Below are 19,016 nucleotides of genomic sequence, written 5' to 3' on the forward strand. Positions count from 1 at the left end.
CATAGTGTGCCTTTAAATAAGAGATCTAGCGCTAAAATGTGTTTTTGAACTCAAGCTGAGCGCTCGTGTCCGCTGCTATCAGTGTCATGGATACATAGTGTCTCTTGTGGCAGCGCGCGCGCAGTCTTCACTCGGACGCGTGCTTCAATCTATCGCCGTTGCGGAGACTCTCTATTCATTCCGGTGAAATCACAAAATAAAATGCACAAAAACGTGTCCCTGCTTGATATAGACTGTAACCACTGATGAACATATTCAGTTTCTTTTGATGAGAGAAAAAACTTAGAACCTGTAACCTCTGACATGCTTGGCAAGAGATTACCACTAGACCATTAAAGAACTCAAACAAAACTTGCGGATTGATGCATTTATTTACGAGTTGAGAGGCTCATTCTCTTTTCCTTTTACTTGTCTCTTCCGACCGCGTTTTCTTTGCTTTTTCCATCGTCGAGTATCACGTCTGAAATGCGCGCAAGTGTCTTCGTGCTTCATATATGTTGTTGTTGATGTGTGTGACGTCATTGCCGTAAAGCATGTTGTGATTCTCGCTCCTCTCAAACTTGCATTGCTGGTTTTTCCAGCGGCGTCCCCCCCAAGCTTTACTACCAGGATGATTCGCCCTACTATGAGTTTGTTTACCACCGAAATGACTTTTAAGCTGTTATATTAAAGGGACACTTCACCCATTTGCATTAAGCTTTCCATTGTTAGAAACCCAGTCATACTATTGAATGGTCGTGCAACAATCTCTCATTTTCCCCTGAGACGAGAGAAATCCACTATTTACCTTTTTCACTTCCTCCTACAATGACGCAAAAATCTTCATTTTACGTCATTGTAGGAGGAAGTGTAAGAGGGGGGGATTTCTGTAAAGACTACAGCACTAGTTCCCACCCTTTCAAACCCGCCCATAGGGGGTTGGACCTAATGCGCTAACAGAGCTATCACAGATCAGTGGGTGGGACTTCACTTGCAGATACTCAATATCAGCCATCTTGTTTATAAGCTAAGCTAACAAGCGCTGTAGAGATAAGAAGTTACGACAATGACAGAAGAAACTAAACATGATATGGAAGAAGAGGATTTTGAAATTCTGCTGCTCGAATCCGATGTTCGTGGCTATTTTTATGAGCCGCAATATAGTGAAGAGCAGCTGAGCCTGATGGAGGAACAGGAGGCGGACGAGGAGCCCGGACTGGGTCGAGCTGAGGCGGGCTGCTGGTGCCGGTGCTCTCGCTGTGCGCTACGGACACAGATAGAGTCCGTCTGCTGCAGAGAATTTCAACGATGGCAATTTCTCCTGGACGAAATCTCTGAATCAGACGAGCACACGGACGTTTGTGTTGTGATGTGAACCATCCTAGTTTCGCACCGCATATGTTCTGACTGGAACATCCAGGTATCACGCAATAATTCACCATATAGAAAGAAATACAAACGACGAGTAATTCGCTAATGAGTTTGCCAATGTAACGGGTTCGTTGTTGTGGGAAGGAGGCGGAAACCGGCGAACATTTAAACATTTTAATAATAAAATAAACAAATACAAAACAAAAGTATAAGCCAGCTGGCCACACACAACAGAAACATAACATAAAATCAGGCCTGTTCCTTTTATGCCTCCGCTCCTCCGTGAGAGATATGAGACCGCTGCGTCTCACAGGTGTCATTCATTATCGCTCACGCCCCGGCCTCGCGCCGTCCTCTCACGTCCCTCGCCCTCGTACTGCTCGCCACAGCCAACTAACTAGACATTTTGTGTGAAATTAATTTCAAACTCTTTTGGCAGCTAGCCTTGTAGACGGAAGAGTGATTTCTTTTCTCTGATGTTTGCGCTGTTCTGGATTAGTGGGAGTGGCTTGCGGAGCTGTGCAATGTGGTGCATTGTGGGAGTTGTTGTCTTACATACAAATGCGCCCAAAAGTTATTTTCTGTCTTTTCTCGGTCAAGAGGGCACCAAATTCAAAATTTCTTTTACATTTCGACTACATATATGACCCACTTTCAATAAAGATTAATGTTGAAATGGGTGAAGTGATCCTTTAAGGTACAATTCTTGCATAGTGTGCCTTTAAGGGTGGACTGCCCATAAGTAACTACCTGATCACTATTAGCAACCACTCAGAACACCTTAGCAACCCCTTAGTATCTTGATAAACCCTGAAAACTTTAGCAATGCCTTGGCAACCACCCACAACAACCAAGCATTATACGGATGAGTTTTACAAATGGCTTTCACATTCTATAACGTCTAGTTTTAATAAAGATTTTTACATTCGCATTCTTGATGATGTTGTTCCATTTTTCTTGAAAAATATATTTTGCTGTGTGCCTCGCACCAGTTGCCTCAGCATTTTTCTTCCCAGATGTGAGATGTTATGCAAGACAAGATAACACTTGACAAGCTCCCATAAGCAGCATGAATATTATTGAGCAAATGAGCATATCCAGAATATTATCAGGCAAAAGATGATTTCACACATTGTGGTGATGTTTTCTCCACATACCTGTACTCCATATCTTTATCAGTTTATGTATACTTCATATCTATCTCCTGAGAAAAGGATTGAGAGGAGTCCTCTTGTGACTTCTCTTGAAGCTGCCTGTAGGCTATGTGAATTGGCTGTCAGCTTTCAGAGCTTCTCCGTCCTGAATAAAATGAGACTACAGCTCCATTCTCCTCAGTGATTGAGCCCTGAAAGATGAGCTGGAACAGGTATAAACACCTGGTTTGCTTTAGAGAGCCGAGGTCACGTTAGGCAATTGGACTAGTTGCAAACCAGTTTGCATAATATCAAAGATGAATGGTATGTCAGATTATTTAGGTTATATGTCAGAAATACAGAGTATTTTAAATCATAATATGTTGAAAATAGCATGTGGATGGGATCCACCTTATTTTTCATACTACGGCCATTTGTAAATTGAATGTTTCTGGCTTCCGGTTTCATCAGCTTCCAGTTATTTTTAGCTGTACAAAAAAAGCTTGTTATGCTGCTAATGCTAACTGGTATTTCTTACCCTATTATTTTAATGTAGTGTCTTAATTATAAGCATGCTGATTTGTTGCGCAAATAGTTTTACTATTTACTGCACTTTGTTATTCTTCTCTTTATAGCCCTATAGCGACTAATGAACTGGAACGCACATTCGCAGAAAATAGTTTACTTACGCGTTGAAAAATAAGATGTATACTACTTCTGGTCTCAGGCTGTGTCCGAAATCACCCTCATTCACTTAAATGGGGCACGATTTGAAGGGACAGCATTTGTATTGGTGTTCGAAACCAAAGTGGACACTATCGAGTGCACTCATTCAATCCTGTAATTCACCGCAACAACGAATGTACAACTGATGTGCATTCAACGGCTAGAGAATACCCATAATACACTGAGGGTCCTGCCGAATGATTTCCCACGTCTGACCAGAAGATGGCGCCCGCATTTTCAAAATCGTTGGTCCAATGTGGTATACAGCGTAATATCATACACAATTCGTTTTTAATTGATTATTAAATTGCTTAATTAAGGTTTAGACATGTTAGTTTCCATGACCGAGTTCAAGATAAATCTTTTCATTACTACTGGAGCTGCCAGTTTTTCAAATGATCATTAAACAGCGAGCACAAACTATGTCTGAATTCGCTCACTCGTTTCAAGTGGACTGTATTAGTGGAGTAGCCTAATGTAGGGAATAGTGAATGAGAGTATAGGGGGCGATTCTAGACACAGCTTGAGTCTGTGTTTGCCTTCTTGGCTAATATTACCCACAATTCCTTTAGCTACAGTGGAGATCTTTTTTTCATACTTCAGTAGAAAATGGCGATGACTGAGGTGAAGCTGGCACATTTAAGCTAAAATGAATTTATCGTGAAATTAAAAGGAACCTATAATGATGTAGTATAAAATGACCCCAGAATGTGTATGTGCAAGTTTCAGCTCAAAATACCCCACAGATCATTTATTATGCCATGCCCAAAATGTCTGTGTATCTTTGTGTGTGTACCTTTAAATGCAAATGAGCTGCTGCTCTCCAGAAGAGGGCTGTGCCTCGGATACTGCGGGAACAACAAAGCAGGAGAAATTTTGCCAGCTCAAATGCTGCTTTTCCATTACTTACTATGTAAACAAGCGCTAGGCGGACCTTGCATGTTTTTTTTTCTCCCATTCGAGGCCATTTACACATTCATGTATTTTTAAAGGATTTTAATCTTCCTGAACGCTGTTTGTATAACGTGCGAGACACCGTAAAAACTGTGAGACACGAGTGCTACAGTCACGTCCGTCTAGCACGTTAACATAGAAAAGCAATAGAAAAGTCGGAAAAACACATTCTGTGTTCATTGATACAGCCAACTAAAGAAGGTTTAGATTGTTTATCATGTAGCTGAGACATTTTTGTGTTTCCACGAGGATCTGAGCTAACGGCAGATTCCTTCACCAGTCGTGAACTGTTACATTGTCTTTATGTATAGAAAATGCCAATGACTCATTTTGAGAGACTGTTTAAGATTTATGGGGAATATTAAAAAAAAAAAAAGGAGTGGGTGGAATTTTACCATTATAGGGTGGTTGTGTAACACACTGTCGACACACATTTATGTTTAATAAATTTATGTGAATTATGCATAATAGGTCCCATTTTAAATTCATCTTCTTAAATTTCAAGTTCTTAATCTACATTCCTGTCTAATTATGCATGTAATTCCAAAGTGGTATCAAGATGGAATTTAATGATGTGGAAGTGTGTCCCAATACTGCTGGACTGTCTTGTTATTAACTCACATTCCCTGCAAAGTACATACCTTTAGCGCAGAGCAGAAGTATGCAAAGCATGCAGCAGTCTTTCATTGTAGAAAACGCCTCACCTTGCTTCATGTAAGACTGTTAGGATGTCCCCAAAGCAATACGAGACAGAATGAAAAGTATATTTAAAAAAATAAAGATTTCAGGTGGAGGACGATTTCAGTGTAACTCTCGCTTGTTTTGTGTTGCTATGCGCAGTAGATAATTGTCTATGGAAGACGTTATCTTCTATCTAATGGGGCGTTTGCTTCTTTGTTTGTGGTAAACAGCTTTGGAGCTGTGGCCTCTTTTGATAATGAACCTATTTTTAGGACCATTAAGCCTTTTAACATTGTGGCATAAGTACATTTTATTAGCATAATGTAACCAGATGATTAACTTTAAGGCTAATTTTTAACTTTTAGTTATAATATTTGTGTCCTTTTAATATAAATAGATATCCTTAACATTTATACATTGTATATATATTTGCAAAAGTGTAATGGGCTGTAACGTCGTTCTTAGACTAAAAAAAATATCATTGTTAGAAGCCAGACTTTGCCTCGTCTCTACGAATCACTCTGACGACTCGATTTCATAACAGGAATGTTATTTCGTCAGGCTGAAATACAGGTGGCCTTTTGGGATTGTGTGTTGCCCGAAGGAAGACATTGGGCGTGTGCACCAAATCAGGGTGAAACGGATAGAAATTAGAGTTGAATTTCTTGCTAACACTGACAGTGCAAACACGATGCAAATGCGCCTAAAGCCCACTGTAGGAGGTCTCACAGTGGGACCTGTTAGCGCATGCTAGACAAAGAAAACTATCCATGCATGGTCATCTGGCAAGATTTCTGAGGCGTCCAGTCTGAGCAAGAAATAGATTTAAAGTGGAACCAATCGACAGAGAATATCTCAAAGGGAATTATACTGTGTGCGCTCTCCATGTACTATTTAAAGCCCAATCTGTGGCTTGTGAGCCAAAACCTTTGTCTATCCCTGTCTAGGATATTTTACTAATGTTGAATTCAGCGCAGAATGTTCTGATAGATCAAGCATAAGTTAATTAAACACAGCTGTTTTATTTTCCACTGAAATACTTTAGGAGCTTGACTTTTCCGTAGAAGAGCAGATAAGATGTGTGAACCAGGTGTTTCTAGGTCAGAGGACTTCAATACTGAGTTTATTTTTCCCTCCCTGCCAATATAATGTTAGCAGCGCAGCTTTCCTTTTTATTGATGACAGGGGAAGAAGATCTATTGACCATAAAACTGAAGTTTTTCACCAGTAATAAAAGAACATTTAGAACTTATTACTTTCAACTTTTTAGATCGAAAAAGTATGGGAGGGAAAATGAAGGGAATGCTTTAAAATGTCACCGTGTAGCTTCACAGTATTCATTTACTTAATGTATTGTAACTTTTTGCATTTTACTCTACTTAACTTCATATTGACATCATGCAGAAGAATGCATCTAAGATAATTCAATGAGACGGGCTGTATTATCTCAGTGGTCTATATTGTTTCAGCAGTGCATTAGGAAATGAGTGACTCATTGATGGAGTTTTGAAGATCATCTGGGAGAAAAAGTACTGCCAAATCTTTCCTGCCCGGAGAAAATGTCCCAAAGTGCAGCTCAACATCTGTCTGATTTTTAAACTGCTTTATGTAGAACATCGATCCAGCTAAAAGCTTGCCCTAGTTAAATTGTGCGCCGAATGCTGCTTTGCTGAGCTGAGTTATTTTATACAGTCTTCAATTTCATTTTGCCTTGGTATGAAATCTGAGGTGATAAATTAAGTAAGAGTGTTATGCAATATGTTACTTAGGCTTCTTTAAAGACATAATGCTGCATAAAAGTTAGACCAAAATATGCCTGATCTGACAGACCTTAGCCCCTAGTGTCAACGTATACAGTTGAAATTGCTGTGTAAGTGCATTTATACCACCTCTGAGCTGCATTAAAGGCACACTATGCAGGAATTCCGTTTTTGTCAAACAGCGACCCCTAGAGTCGCTGTGGAGTACTTGTATTTAATGTTACTGTCGTAAATGCCACTCACGCAGAGCGTCTGCCATAGACTGTTCTCTGCACTCACGGCCTGATACCCCTTTGAAGCTGTTATATTAAGGTACAAATCTTGCATAGTGTGCCTTTAAATAAGAGATCTAGCGCTAAAATGTGTTTTTGAACTCAAGCTGAGTAGGGCTGCAACGATTAGTCGACAACGTCGACAATAAAAATTTGTCGACAAATATCTTTGTTGTCGAGTAGTCGTTTGATCTCACGTGACCTAATGTAAGGGCCTGCAATATCGCGATTTGACCGCTACGGCGCTGTAGCGCTAGAGTGTAGTGCAGCCCTTACAAATGCTATTGCGGTAGAAGAGAAAACAGCGCGAATTATGACAGTGCAAACGAATCCGAACTAGCAAGGTTTAGGTTTGGGAAAGTTTCACAAAACTTCAAATCAAGAATGCTGTCGTGTGCAATACATGCAAGGCGGAACTTGCTTTTCTCCCGTGAAAAAGCACAACATGCATGTTGGAGTGCAAGAGGAAACATCCCGGCAAAAGAGGAGCCGGTGAGAAGTGAGTGTTCTCCAGCTGGAGCTTACTAACCAGCGGTAAATCTCTCTTTATTAGAGAATGCAATACTACTAATAATAGTAATAATATTATCAATAGTAATATAATTACAGTAATGTGATGACTTATTTTGCATAGAATAAAGCTTGATCGAGCTTAGGAGTCAGGGCTGTTTTTATTATTGTAACACTATTAGTATATTAGGTATTATTATAGGCTAGTCTTATCACTTGCCTGTATTTTGTTCAATAATCATGAATACTTACAAAACGAGATGTTATATCCTTCCTATGATATAGGAAGAATATCATGGCAGTTACTTTATCATACTATAAATTAAAAGGTGAATGAGAACGTCTCTGTCAGCTCAATTGTCATGTAAAAAAAGATTGTAATTTTATAATTATAATAATTGTTTGCAGATTAATATTTTGCCATTCTTTGTGTCCTGAAGTAAATGTCCCTTTTTCTGTTTCAGTTCTAAGAAAAGCAGTGGGCCTATTAAACAATGCTTAGAGAGCATTTGTGTGTGATTTGAGTTGGACCGAAATCTGAAAACTTAAAGAGAATGACCTGTTTAGTTGGCTCAAAGTTCATTAAAACAACTATTTCAAAAGCTGAAGTGATTTTCTTTTTTTATATTATAGTTAGAATATGTATAACTCAATGTTTTAACTAATTGGAAAAGCTGAATAATCGTTCCAAACTTACTGATTAGTCTGCAAAATAATCGACGATTAGTCGATTAATCGTTCTAATAATCGTTAGATTAATCGATTATCAAAATAATCGTTTGTTGCAGCCCTAAAGCTGAGCGCTCGTGTCCGCTGCTATCAGTGTCATGGATACATAGTGTCTCTTGTGGCGGCGCGCGCGCAGTCTTCACTCGGACGCGCGCTTCAATCTATCGCCGTTGCGGAGACTCTCTATTCATTCCGGTGAAATCACAAAATAAAATGCACACAAACTTAGAAAGATTTACTTACTAGTCCATCAACAAGATCGCCAGGTCAGCATTTCCAGTGCTGCTTTTTAGCTCGCGCCAACGAGTGAAAGCCCGACCGAGTGGGACTCTTGTCCGGTTCCTCATGCGGTCAGATTCTCTTTTCCTTTTCCTAGTCTCTTCCAAACGCATTTTCTTTGCTTTTTCCATCGTCGAGTATCACGTCTGAAATGCGCGCAAGTGTCTTTGTGCTTCAAATGTTGTTGTTGATGTGTGTGACGTCGTTGTTGATGTGTGTGACGTCGTTGCCGTAAAGCATGTCGTCATTCTCGCGAGATTTGTCGGGGGAGCTCCTCTAAAACTTGCATTGCTGGTTTTACCTTTACCTTTGCAGTGTAAAATTGCCATTAGATGTCGAGCAACAACTCCTGACAGAACATTTGATAAAGATTCATTGAGACGTTGGGAAACATTAACTTTGCATTTTTAAAGCCATTTCAGGTTCATGCAAAATGCACAGATAGCTCTACATTTTATAACAGTGTAAAACTCACCATCAAAGTGCTTGGCTGTTGCCAGGGCGCTACTATGCATTTGCTAAGAGTTATTTTTGTTATGTAGTTTAATATTTAGTAGTGTAAGGGTTTTTTCAAATTACTAACCTTAACATTAGAAATAATAATATTGATGGTTTGCCTTATTGAACATACCTTTTGGTGTCTGTTTTTGCTGATGCAACATTCATTTCAGCTGGAAAGGAAGTGGAAAAAGAGGAAGAGAGAAGGAAAGCAAAGTTTTCCTGTGGTATGCTGGTGGGGAGTGATATTTTATTAAAGTACAGAACGTTTCCTTTTTTTTGTATTTACACTGGTGCTTCTTGGACTCTTGCCTTCAAAGCAAATTTCGCTCAGAGAAAATTGGCTACTCTGTTGTCGGGAAATGTCAGTGCTGCATAAAATATGCTCACACTGATAATAAGGGATCCATAATTTCCAGCTTTCATCCGTATTTGCTGCTACTCAGCCGTGGCCAGACTGAGAAAAAATCCTTCCATTTACAAAACTGGTCAAATATTGGCTTGTGGTAAATTTGCTTTGCCTTCACAACCCAGAGGCCGTGTGAGGATTAGATGGAGAGTTTTTATTCCAGAGAAACTTTCTGGACCTGATCACAGGTCAGTGTGAAGAAGTTCTTCAGAACACCTCCAGTTTCATGATAATGGCCGGGCGATTAACAGAGACCAAACTCAGGCATGCTGGGTCTTGCGTACCCACATGGGGGAAAACTATTCTGCTTTAAAAGGCCCATATTCTACATTGGAATACTGAAATTTCTAACTTCGATATAATGTCTTGAAAATATCAATACCATTTTCGATACCACAGGGAAAAACCTTTTTAATATTATCCCATATTGAAAATCTATTTGTGTTTTTTCAGTAGTGTAATTTTATCGCAATAGCTTACACACAGCACAAGGAAGCTTGATTTCAAACTTTGAATTGAATTCACAAAAAAGACATAAGTAAACATACAGTAATAAAATGAGAACAAAAACAAATTACAAGTAGTAGCACAAATAAATACAATAGAATTCAGATACAAATGAAATAAACAGTGCTTTAAGTTTTTTAGGCATGTCTAACAGTTGTATTCAGGTAAGAAATGCTACAGAAATCGAATAAAGTAATCAAAATAAAATAACACTGGATCGTTTTCATTGTAAAAAATAAATAATCTACAATTAAAGTTATACAGCACTAGGTTTATTAGGCTGTTGTCACTTTAGTGATGAACCGATTTTTTATTTATTTATTTTTTACAAGCAAATTGGCCGATTATGATACCGGTTGCCAATATTCTTTTTTTCTTTAATAAAATGTATTGTTTATTTACTCTAAGGCTAGTTTAAGGCAAACTAGCCTTAAACAAAAAATATCTGTAGCCATTGAAATTGGAGGCAACCACTGCATTTTAATCACAATCCAAACAAAGTTGCTCCACACATGTAGCATGATCAGTTGTTTTTTTCAGATTTGTAAAATCTCAAGATTTAAAATAAAATGTAAAACATAATGGTCTGACGACTTTAGAGCTGTGAAATTATGCTACATAAGACACACCTGCACAAAACAAAAACAGCAGACGGACTCACTGAATGAAAATGCAAATTGTCTCTCTCTAACAGTAGGTGGCGCTTATAAGAACAGCAGTGGTTTCTTTGGATACAAAGCAGAGCTGTGCTTATAAACACTCATTTATAGAGAGGTAAGAGGAAAAGAAAATGCCATCGAAAGACAGTTAGTTCCCTTCAGAGATACATTAATATAAATTCCACCCCTAATTTAATATGTATATTTTTCTTCTCATATTTTGAGCATTGCGAACATTGCTGCCTGGTACAGTGTTTGCTCTGCTGCTGCGTCTGTGTTCTCTTCATTGCGTCCGTCTTTGGCGTGTCCCCGTCTCTGGCCTGTGTTAACGTCCTGTTTACAGACTTCGTAACATTTCCACATAAATGACATTTTGGGAAATGATTGCAATGCAGTTTGTGTGCAAGTCCGGAATAGAGATCAGCCAAAATAAAACTAAAACACTACTACATTTTGTGGCTTCCCCCCTACATTAGTCAAAGTTTCTTACAGCAAAGCAGTCATTTAATTTTTGATCCTTTTCTCTCTGACACTTTAATTAAACAGATTTTATTTTTCTGCTGTTGAACGTGGTGTTTTTTTTTTTTGGAATAGCTAAGTAAAGCTAAACATCTGTATTGCTTCTAATGCATATACACTACAGTTTAAAAGTTTGGGGTCAGTAAGATTTTTTTGTTTTGTTTTTGAAAAGTCTCACCAAGGCTGCATTTATTAGATCAAAATAAACAAAACAGTAATATTGTGAAATATGATTACAATAAAAAAACTGTTTTCTATTTGAATGGTTTTAAAATGTAATTTTTTCTTGTGGTGGCCCAAACTTCAGAAAACATTTAGGCCTAATGCCTCCTTGCTAAATAAAAGTATTGAATTTTGAACAGTGCACATATTAAGGTAACTTCTGATGTTTATATATTTATAAATATTGATTGCTTTGAATTGCATTATTTGCACACATGATATTTGTAAATAAAATACTTGTATTTCAGGATTTAATGATGAATTCTTTAGGATAGTGTTTAATGTGATGCTAATGAAAATATCCTCTATGTAATCGAGCAGACTGAATCTGAACTCTCAAGAGAGGGGAAATGGCCTAAATTGGTAATGGAATATTAACCCTTTTTTTTGCCTATTGCATAACATAAACACAGAGCCTTTATGTTCTAGAGTTTATATGCTCTTTTTTTTTAGTACATGACAATCATATGCTATTAGTCTGGTGAACAACCACAAATAACAACACATACAGCAGTGTAAGGATGTGAAATAATGGAGCTTTACAAGGAAAGGTCACAATGAATGATTATCCACTTCAGGTCTTCAGAGGGTAAGTGTTTTATCAGCCCCAATTTGTCCCTTAGTGTCTGTCTCTCATCACTTTAACGTTTCTCTGGAGATCTAGAGTAATTAATCTGAGGAGAGCAGGGTGCTCCTTCTTCTCACAAGGCCTGGTAGTCTTTAAGTAGCAATGGAGATCAGACTTGTGCTTAATCCCAATTTGTAAAGTACTACAAATGTAAAAAGTACATGGAAAAAAATGTATGAACTACGCTGGTGATGAAAAAGGGCATAGGTGTTTTTTTTTGTTTTTGTATGTAGAATAGAAAATGCCAGCTAATGGCCAACATATACATATGATCCATACTGTTTTCAATGTACCATGCTTTGAAGGGCACTAATGTGTAATTTTTGTATGGATGGTAAACAAATTCCAATGCATCCTTGCTGGTTCTCTGCTTCTCTGATGCAACATTAGCTCCTTAATGCCACTTTAGTTTGTAATGTGGAGACTGTCATGTCATTGTATTGTCCTAGTATAGGCTTATCTTAATGTACACTATAGATTTTTGTTTTGATTTCTGAGTTTTGGATGATCAATACAGTATATGAGCCAGGCTGTGGTGTGACAGTAGCGTGTGATTGTGCATCTCTTCCCTTCTGCAGGATCAGTGGCCATGTGACAATCTGTTCCATTAAGGGGAAAACATCCCGCATGTCCTCTCATCCAGAGATAATGAAGCTCTCTGAAATCTTGCATGGCTTTTACTGATGGCTACATGTGCAAATCTAGCAGAGACAGTCACTTGAGGCGATTCACATGTGTTTTTTTTTCCCTGTACGCATGCCTTATGGCGTGTTTGCTCTGTGAGTTTGCTTTAGAACAGCTGCTAATGCTTGAAGCTAGCTGTCAGCATACCAGATAATGTGTTCAGTGAATAGGACAAGCCTGTGAGGTCATTCTGAGCGCTGCCAGTTGGTTTAGAATCTAACAAATGGGTGCGAACTGTTTTTTGTGGCACCCTGTGTAAAAAACATCTCCTGCCAATTCCATAATGTAATCGCTAATTAGAACTGCGATTTGGCCAGAGAATCTCTTAGGCCAGAAACAAATATAGGCATGAATGCTTGACCAGCACATTGCAAGCGTGTTGTCCTAGAGTAGATATTTCACATGCATACTTGAATTATAGTGGCAGACTATTCAAGAGGTGATACAGAGAACTCTGACAGTTAATTTTCGGAATGCGTAATTAGTAGGGGTGTAACAATATATCGTGTCACACTATATCGCAATACAAAAGCGCAACAATATGTAATGTGGGTAGTGACAATATGCATTGTGTATGGTTCACCCAAAATAATAAATGACTATGTGAATAGTAATTTTTTCAGTGTCAGTACTACATTAAACTACTATATATAATGTTGAATATAATGCAATGGGGGAATATTTGTGGGTCCTGATAATGCCAGATGTCTGTACTAGTAAAAAGTGGCCTACATTATTTTAAATATATCTAGTCAGTGACAGAGTGCAAGCATATTCGTCTGAAATAAATTTGTATTTTCAGCTTCAGAATCATGAATATTTTGATTCTGGTGTCACTATTGTCCTCTGCATTGGGTTATCAGCAATAGTCTAAGTCCAAGCCTAAACCTTCATTTCCACACCCAATGTAATACCAAATGTAGCATTTTACAGTTAATTTTTTGTTAACTTTTTACCATATGTCTTAGAGTATCGCAATAATATTGTATCGTGAGTTCAGTATCGTGATATGTATCGAATCGTGACATAAGTGTTTCGTTACACTCCTAGTTCTGATGCATGTTCTGTTCTATGTGCAAATAACTGATACTTGCTCTCTGTTTTACAGATAGAATGAAGTTGGATGGCATGCAGTATCTCCAAGAGTTCATGGCACACTTTGGCCAATTTATGAGTCCCAACTATGGAAGAGTGACCGGAGTATGATGCCACAAAGAAAAATGAAGATCAGCCATGCCTCCATTGCTGATCTCCATCAAGGGCACTCAGTTTTTACTGCTGTCTGGGACTCTCCTTCTTCTCTTGGATAGTTTCAGTTTTAACATACATCATACCACACACAAGACCTTGTTTATGGACGATATCATTCTGTCACGAGAAAGATGAAATTTCCTTTTATTAGAACTCCCAATTAAAACAAGGACACACAAGTTACAAACTCTGGAAACTCAAAGTGTACAGATGAAGTTGCATTATGGCAGCTGAATCTCTTCAACAGCTGCATTCACGTATCTGGTTCGAAGGAGAGTGATATTTTCACAATGCAGCGAAGTGGAGGCATCATCGGGAACAACGGCCAGCCATGGGTTCTGCGGCGAGTACGGCTCACGTGGCTCAGTTTCATGCTCTTTTTCATCCTGGTCTTCTTCCCTCTCATTGCACATTACTACCTCACCACAATAGATGAAGCAGGGGGACCAGATAAGCGCATTTTTGGGCCAAGACCTGGAGGAGAGCTGTGTGAAGCAAAGCATGTGCAAGATCTGTGTCGTATACGGGAATCTGTCAGCGAGGAACTACTTCAGCTTGAGTCAAAGCGGCAAGAGCTCAATGGCGAGATAGCCCGACTCAACCTACGCATCGAGGCTTGTAAACGTAGTATTGACGCACACAAACAAGACTTGCTACAACTCAAAAATGTCATCAGCCAGACAGAGCACTCTTACAAGGAACTTATGGCACAAAACCAGCCAAAACTGTCGTTGCCAGTTAGACTTTTACCAGACAAGGATGATCCTGGATACCCTCCACCCAAGTCGGCCCAAAGCTGTCGTTTGCATTCTTGTTTCGATTACGCTAGATGTCCACTTACATCTGGCTTCCCTGTCTATGTTTATGACACAGGATCATATCCTTGGGGTGAGAAGTTGGACCCTCTTGTCAAACAAGCCTTCGCATCATCCGTCAAAAGCAGTGTATATGTCACCAATAATCCAAACATTGCCTGTCTGTACATAGTGCTTGTTGGGGAAATACAAGAATCACCTTCCTCTCCCCCTGCTTTACCTTCTGACCTTGAAAAGCAGCTCAAGGCTTTGCCGTATTGGAGGTTGGATGGCCACAACCACTTGCTTGTCCATCTTTCTAGAAAGTCTCTGACGCAGAACTTCCTGTACAATGTGAGCACAGGACGAGCAGCAGTGGCACAGTCTACCTTTTTTGAACGTCAATATAGAGAAGGTTTCGACATGGTGGTGTCTCCTCTAGTCCACGCTCTCTCTGAGCCAAACTTCCTAGAGGTGCCTCCGCAAGTCCCTGTCAAGAGGAAGTACCTCTTCACCTTTCAGGGAGAAAAGGTTGAGTCTTTGAGGAGCAGCTTGCTTGAAGCCCCACCACAGTCTTTTGAGGAGGAAATGGAAGGGGATCCACCAGCTGACTATGATGATCGCATTATTGGCACACTTAAAGCTGTACAGGACAGTCACCTAGACCAGGTTCTTGTTGAGTTCACTTGCAAGAATCAGCCCAAGACAAGTTTACCAACAGAGTGGGCATTGTGTGGCGAGCGAGAGGATCGTTTAGAGGTACTGAAGGTTTCTACATTTGCCCTGGTGATATCTCCAGGTGATGGCCAGTTGGTGGCATCTGCTGGCTGTAGCATGAGACTTTTTGAGGCTTTGGAAGTTGGGGCAATACCGGTGGTGCTTGGCGACCACTCAAAGTTGCCCTACCATCACCTCATACGCTGGAGTGAGGCAGTCATTATGGTACCCAAGCCTCGCATTACGGAGCTGCACTTTCTGTTGCGTAGCATCTCAGACAATGATCTTCTGGCCATGCGACGGCAGGGTCGGTTTCTTTGGGAGACGTACTTCTCCACGTCAGAGAGCATATTCAGCACCATCCTGGCTAGTGTACGAACCAGCATCCAGATACCAGCAGCACCCATACGTGAGGAGCCTGCCCAGGAGATTCCTCACAAAGCTGGAAAGTTGGCAGGAACCGATGCTAACATGGCTGACAATGGTGACCTCGATCTAGGGCCTGTTGAAGTAGAGCCCCCTTATGCTTCGCCACGCTTCTTGCGTAACTTTACCTACACAGCTGCTGATGTTTACCGCACCTGGAATCGTGCACCTGGCCCTTTCCATCTATTCCCACATACTCCCTTGGACCCTGTACTTCCTTCAGAGGCCAAGTTTCTGGGGTCGGGGACTGGTTTTCGTCCTATCGGTGGTGGTTCTGGGGGATCTGGTAAAGAGTTTCAGGCCGCTCTAGGAGGTAACGTCCCACGGGAGCAGTTCACTGTGGTCATGCTTACTTATGAACGGGAGGAGGTTCTTATGAACTCACTGGAAAGACTTAATGGTCTTCCTTATCTCAACAAAGTGGTGGTTGTGTGGAATTCCCCCAAACCACCTTCTGATGATCTGCTCTGGCCAGACATTGGTCTACCTATTGTGGTAAGCATTCAGTATTTTTTTAATCATATTTCTTATAGTCATTTCTTTTTACTGGGCCAGTAAGCAATCAGCTAGTAACCACCTGAAACACCCTGGAAATGCATAGCACCCTTCCCATCATGGTGGCAAGTTTTGCACGGGCAGGCACCACTCAGTGAGAACATTTTTGTTAAGCCTGTTATTAGTTTGAATTCTCAAAGGCTTAAATGTGATATAACCTCACAAGCATTGCATTCTACTGTAGATTTGGTCTGCTCTCTCTGCTGTCTTTGAAGCATAGCTTTCATGTCTCTAGGGCAGAAAGCCAAATTAGTTCTGGTGATATTAAAGGAAACAGTGCTGTATTAAGCCCATAGTAAGGTTATACTTTGAAATGAAATCCCAAATAGAATGCCGAAGTTCCCCAAGTTTCTTATTCTCTTTGTGTCTTTGAGAAGTAATTTGGAACTTTGAAATTGAGCATCTTTAATTATGGATACATGGTTGGAAACTAAGAGCCATTTTAAATTTTAAACATACAAAGTCATCAAAAATGCTTTCCAGAAGTATTAAGTTGTTTTGATTGGCATTTGTTGGTTTTATAAGGTTATATATCTGGCTGGCCCAGTAAAACCTCGTAATAATGCCATGTTCTACCTCAGCAGTCATTCACAATATGGCATGTTGACAGATAGGCTTTTTCTTTGCAGGTGGTACGCACAGAGAAAAACAGCTTAAACAATCGCTTCCTTCCCTGGGATGCAGTCGAGACTGAGGCTATTTTGTCTATTGATGATGATGCCCATCTTCGACACGATGAAATTATGTTTGGGTTCAGGTGAGATTTTTGTGATACCAAGATCATATAACAATAGTATGTTTAATAGGAGTGGGCGATTATAAAGAATGCCAAGTCACTTTTATTTGGCCAGTTTCTTGCATGAAACACTTTGAATCTACTTTGGCTGTTCACATTTTTTATCCACCTTTTGGCCATTTCAAAGCAAATACACCAGTATTAAAATATATATACTGAATATAGTCAAAAGGCTGAAAATATTGAGAGATACTTTTTTTATTTTGTGCTAAATCGCCCTGCCATAATGTTTAATGGGTACTATTTTAATTGTTTTATTATAATTGTTGATTGGTAAAACATTACACCCTGAAAAAGCAATGCCTAAAAATATTGCAGATATTTTCCCCCTTTTGAAAAGACATATTTAGAGATATTTTTGCTTTTATTTGTATCAGATAGTTCCCATTATTCCTCTTTTAAAGAAATGTTATGTTGTTTTATCTTTTTGAAGTAATTATTTGTCCTTTATATTATTAGAAAAGAATGTGAAACGTAAAAAATAAAAATAAAAAGTTTTCACTGTCACTACTATTTTGTTACTCTAAATAAATTCTGTTTTATAAAGCAAGGAAATAAAAATATTTCTATTGGAGAGACATTGTAAGCTGATCTTTTTTTCCGCCTCAGTCTGTGCATTTTAAGAATACCATTTTTAGTGTGATCCAAAGATTTGAAAAATGTGTTTTCAAATGCACAATAACATCTATATGCCCGTTTTAAATGTATTTGTCCAAAAATATTTCACACTGCTTCTGTGGTGTGTTCCTGCAGGGTTTCTGCATTCAGAGAGTTTAAGCCCACAGCTGCAGATTCAGTTGTCAGTTTGAGGAATTTAAAGTATCTGATCTGATAAAGTCCAAGACAGTTAAAGAAAACGCTCTCCTTCACTCCTGTGTATCTCCTTGTTTGTTTACATGTTTAGACATTGGTCAGAGGAGCAGATAATGGGAGATTTGATTTAGGTTGAGCTGGTTTATTAGGTCTCGAGCACCGATGGTGAGAGGAGCCTATTGGAATTGCTCTGTTTATTATATGTTTGTTTTGGGGTAAAAAGGGTCACGTCGGGGATCTTTACATGTTGAACACTAATGTTGTGTCTATAAACATTAGGGAATTGGTCAGGATGATTGATTATCAGATTTTTTCTTAGTACTTGAAGTGTGCATTATAACGCAAAAGATGCTGCCATTTCTGAGCAATGTTAATATGACTGGTGTTCTGGTATTATGGTCTGTTTTTTTGTGAGATCTTTTATAGTTTTATAGCCTATGTATTCAGTTACTCTATTAAAGGGCTTTGTTTGGCAAATGCTATTCAGTGAATATTATTATAACCATTCCCATCTCTTTCTCTTTCTCCACTTCCAGGGTGTGGCGGGAGGCCAGAGACCGGATTGTGGGTTTCCCGGGAAGGTTTCATGCTTGGGATGTAAATCACCAATCTTGGCTCTACAATTCGAACTACTCCTGCGAGCTCTCCATGGTACTGACGGGTGCGGCCTTCTTCCATAAGGTGAAGCTTTGACCACTTTGACACTTCCAGAGCCTGATTATGCCAAAAATAGACATGGAGCTTATGTAGTTTTACCTAAGTAACACCAGGTAATAGGAGCTGGAAATGGTTTAGTTAGTTAGTTGAAAACTGATGTTGCTACCAAGTACGTTGTTGTGCAACCAAATGCATAATGCAGCGCCTCATTTTGCAGATGGATAAGCAAACAGCACAACATGTTTCATTTATGAGCATTTCTGTTCAACATCATGGTTCTTTCTTGTGTTAATTTTTTATTAAAAGCCATCATTTCTTTCTCTCCTCAGTATTACGCATACCTCTATTCCTACGTCATGCCTCAAGCTATACGTGACATGGTGGACGAGTACATCAACTGCGAGGATATCGCCATGAACTTCCTCGTGTCGCATATCACTCGCAAACCCCCCATCAAGGTCAGTGGGCAGTAACTTGAAGCATGTGT

General features: G+C 39.4%; 1 protein-coding gene across 1 annotated transcript in view; it reads left to right on the forward strand.

The window, feature by feature from the left end:
• The window catches only part of extl3 (exostosin-like glycosyltransferase 3), a 34,205-nt gene that overhangs the window by 10,181 nt on the left and 5,008 nt on the right, over positions 1 to 19,016 (forward strand). The window contains exons 2-5 of the mRNA XM_056262865.1: positions 13,629 to 16,203; positions 16,893 to 17,020; positions 18,409 to 18,553; positions 18,859 to 18,987. Coding sequence (XP_056118840.1) covers positions 14,062 to 16,203; positions 16,893 to 17,020; positions 18,409 to 18,553; positions 18,859 to 18,987 — 2,544 coding nt within the window. The 5' untranslated portion in view covers positions 13,629 to 14,061. The remainder of the gene's footprint in view (positions 1 to 13,628; positions 16,204 to 16,892; positions 17,021 to 18,408; positions 18,554 to 18,858; positions 18,988 to 19,016) is intronic.

Source organism: Rhinichthys klamathensis, unplaced genomic scaffold (assembly GCF_029890125.1).
Source record: "Rhinichthys klamathensis goyatoka isolate OS25496 unplaced genomic scaffold, OSU_Roscu_1.1 h1tg000196l_1, whole genome shotgun sequence".
Lineage (NCBI taxonomy): Eukaryota > Metazoa > Chordata > Actinopteri > Cypriniformes > Leuciscidae > Rhinichthys > Rhinichthys klamathensis.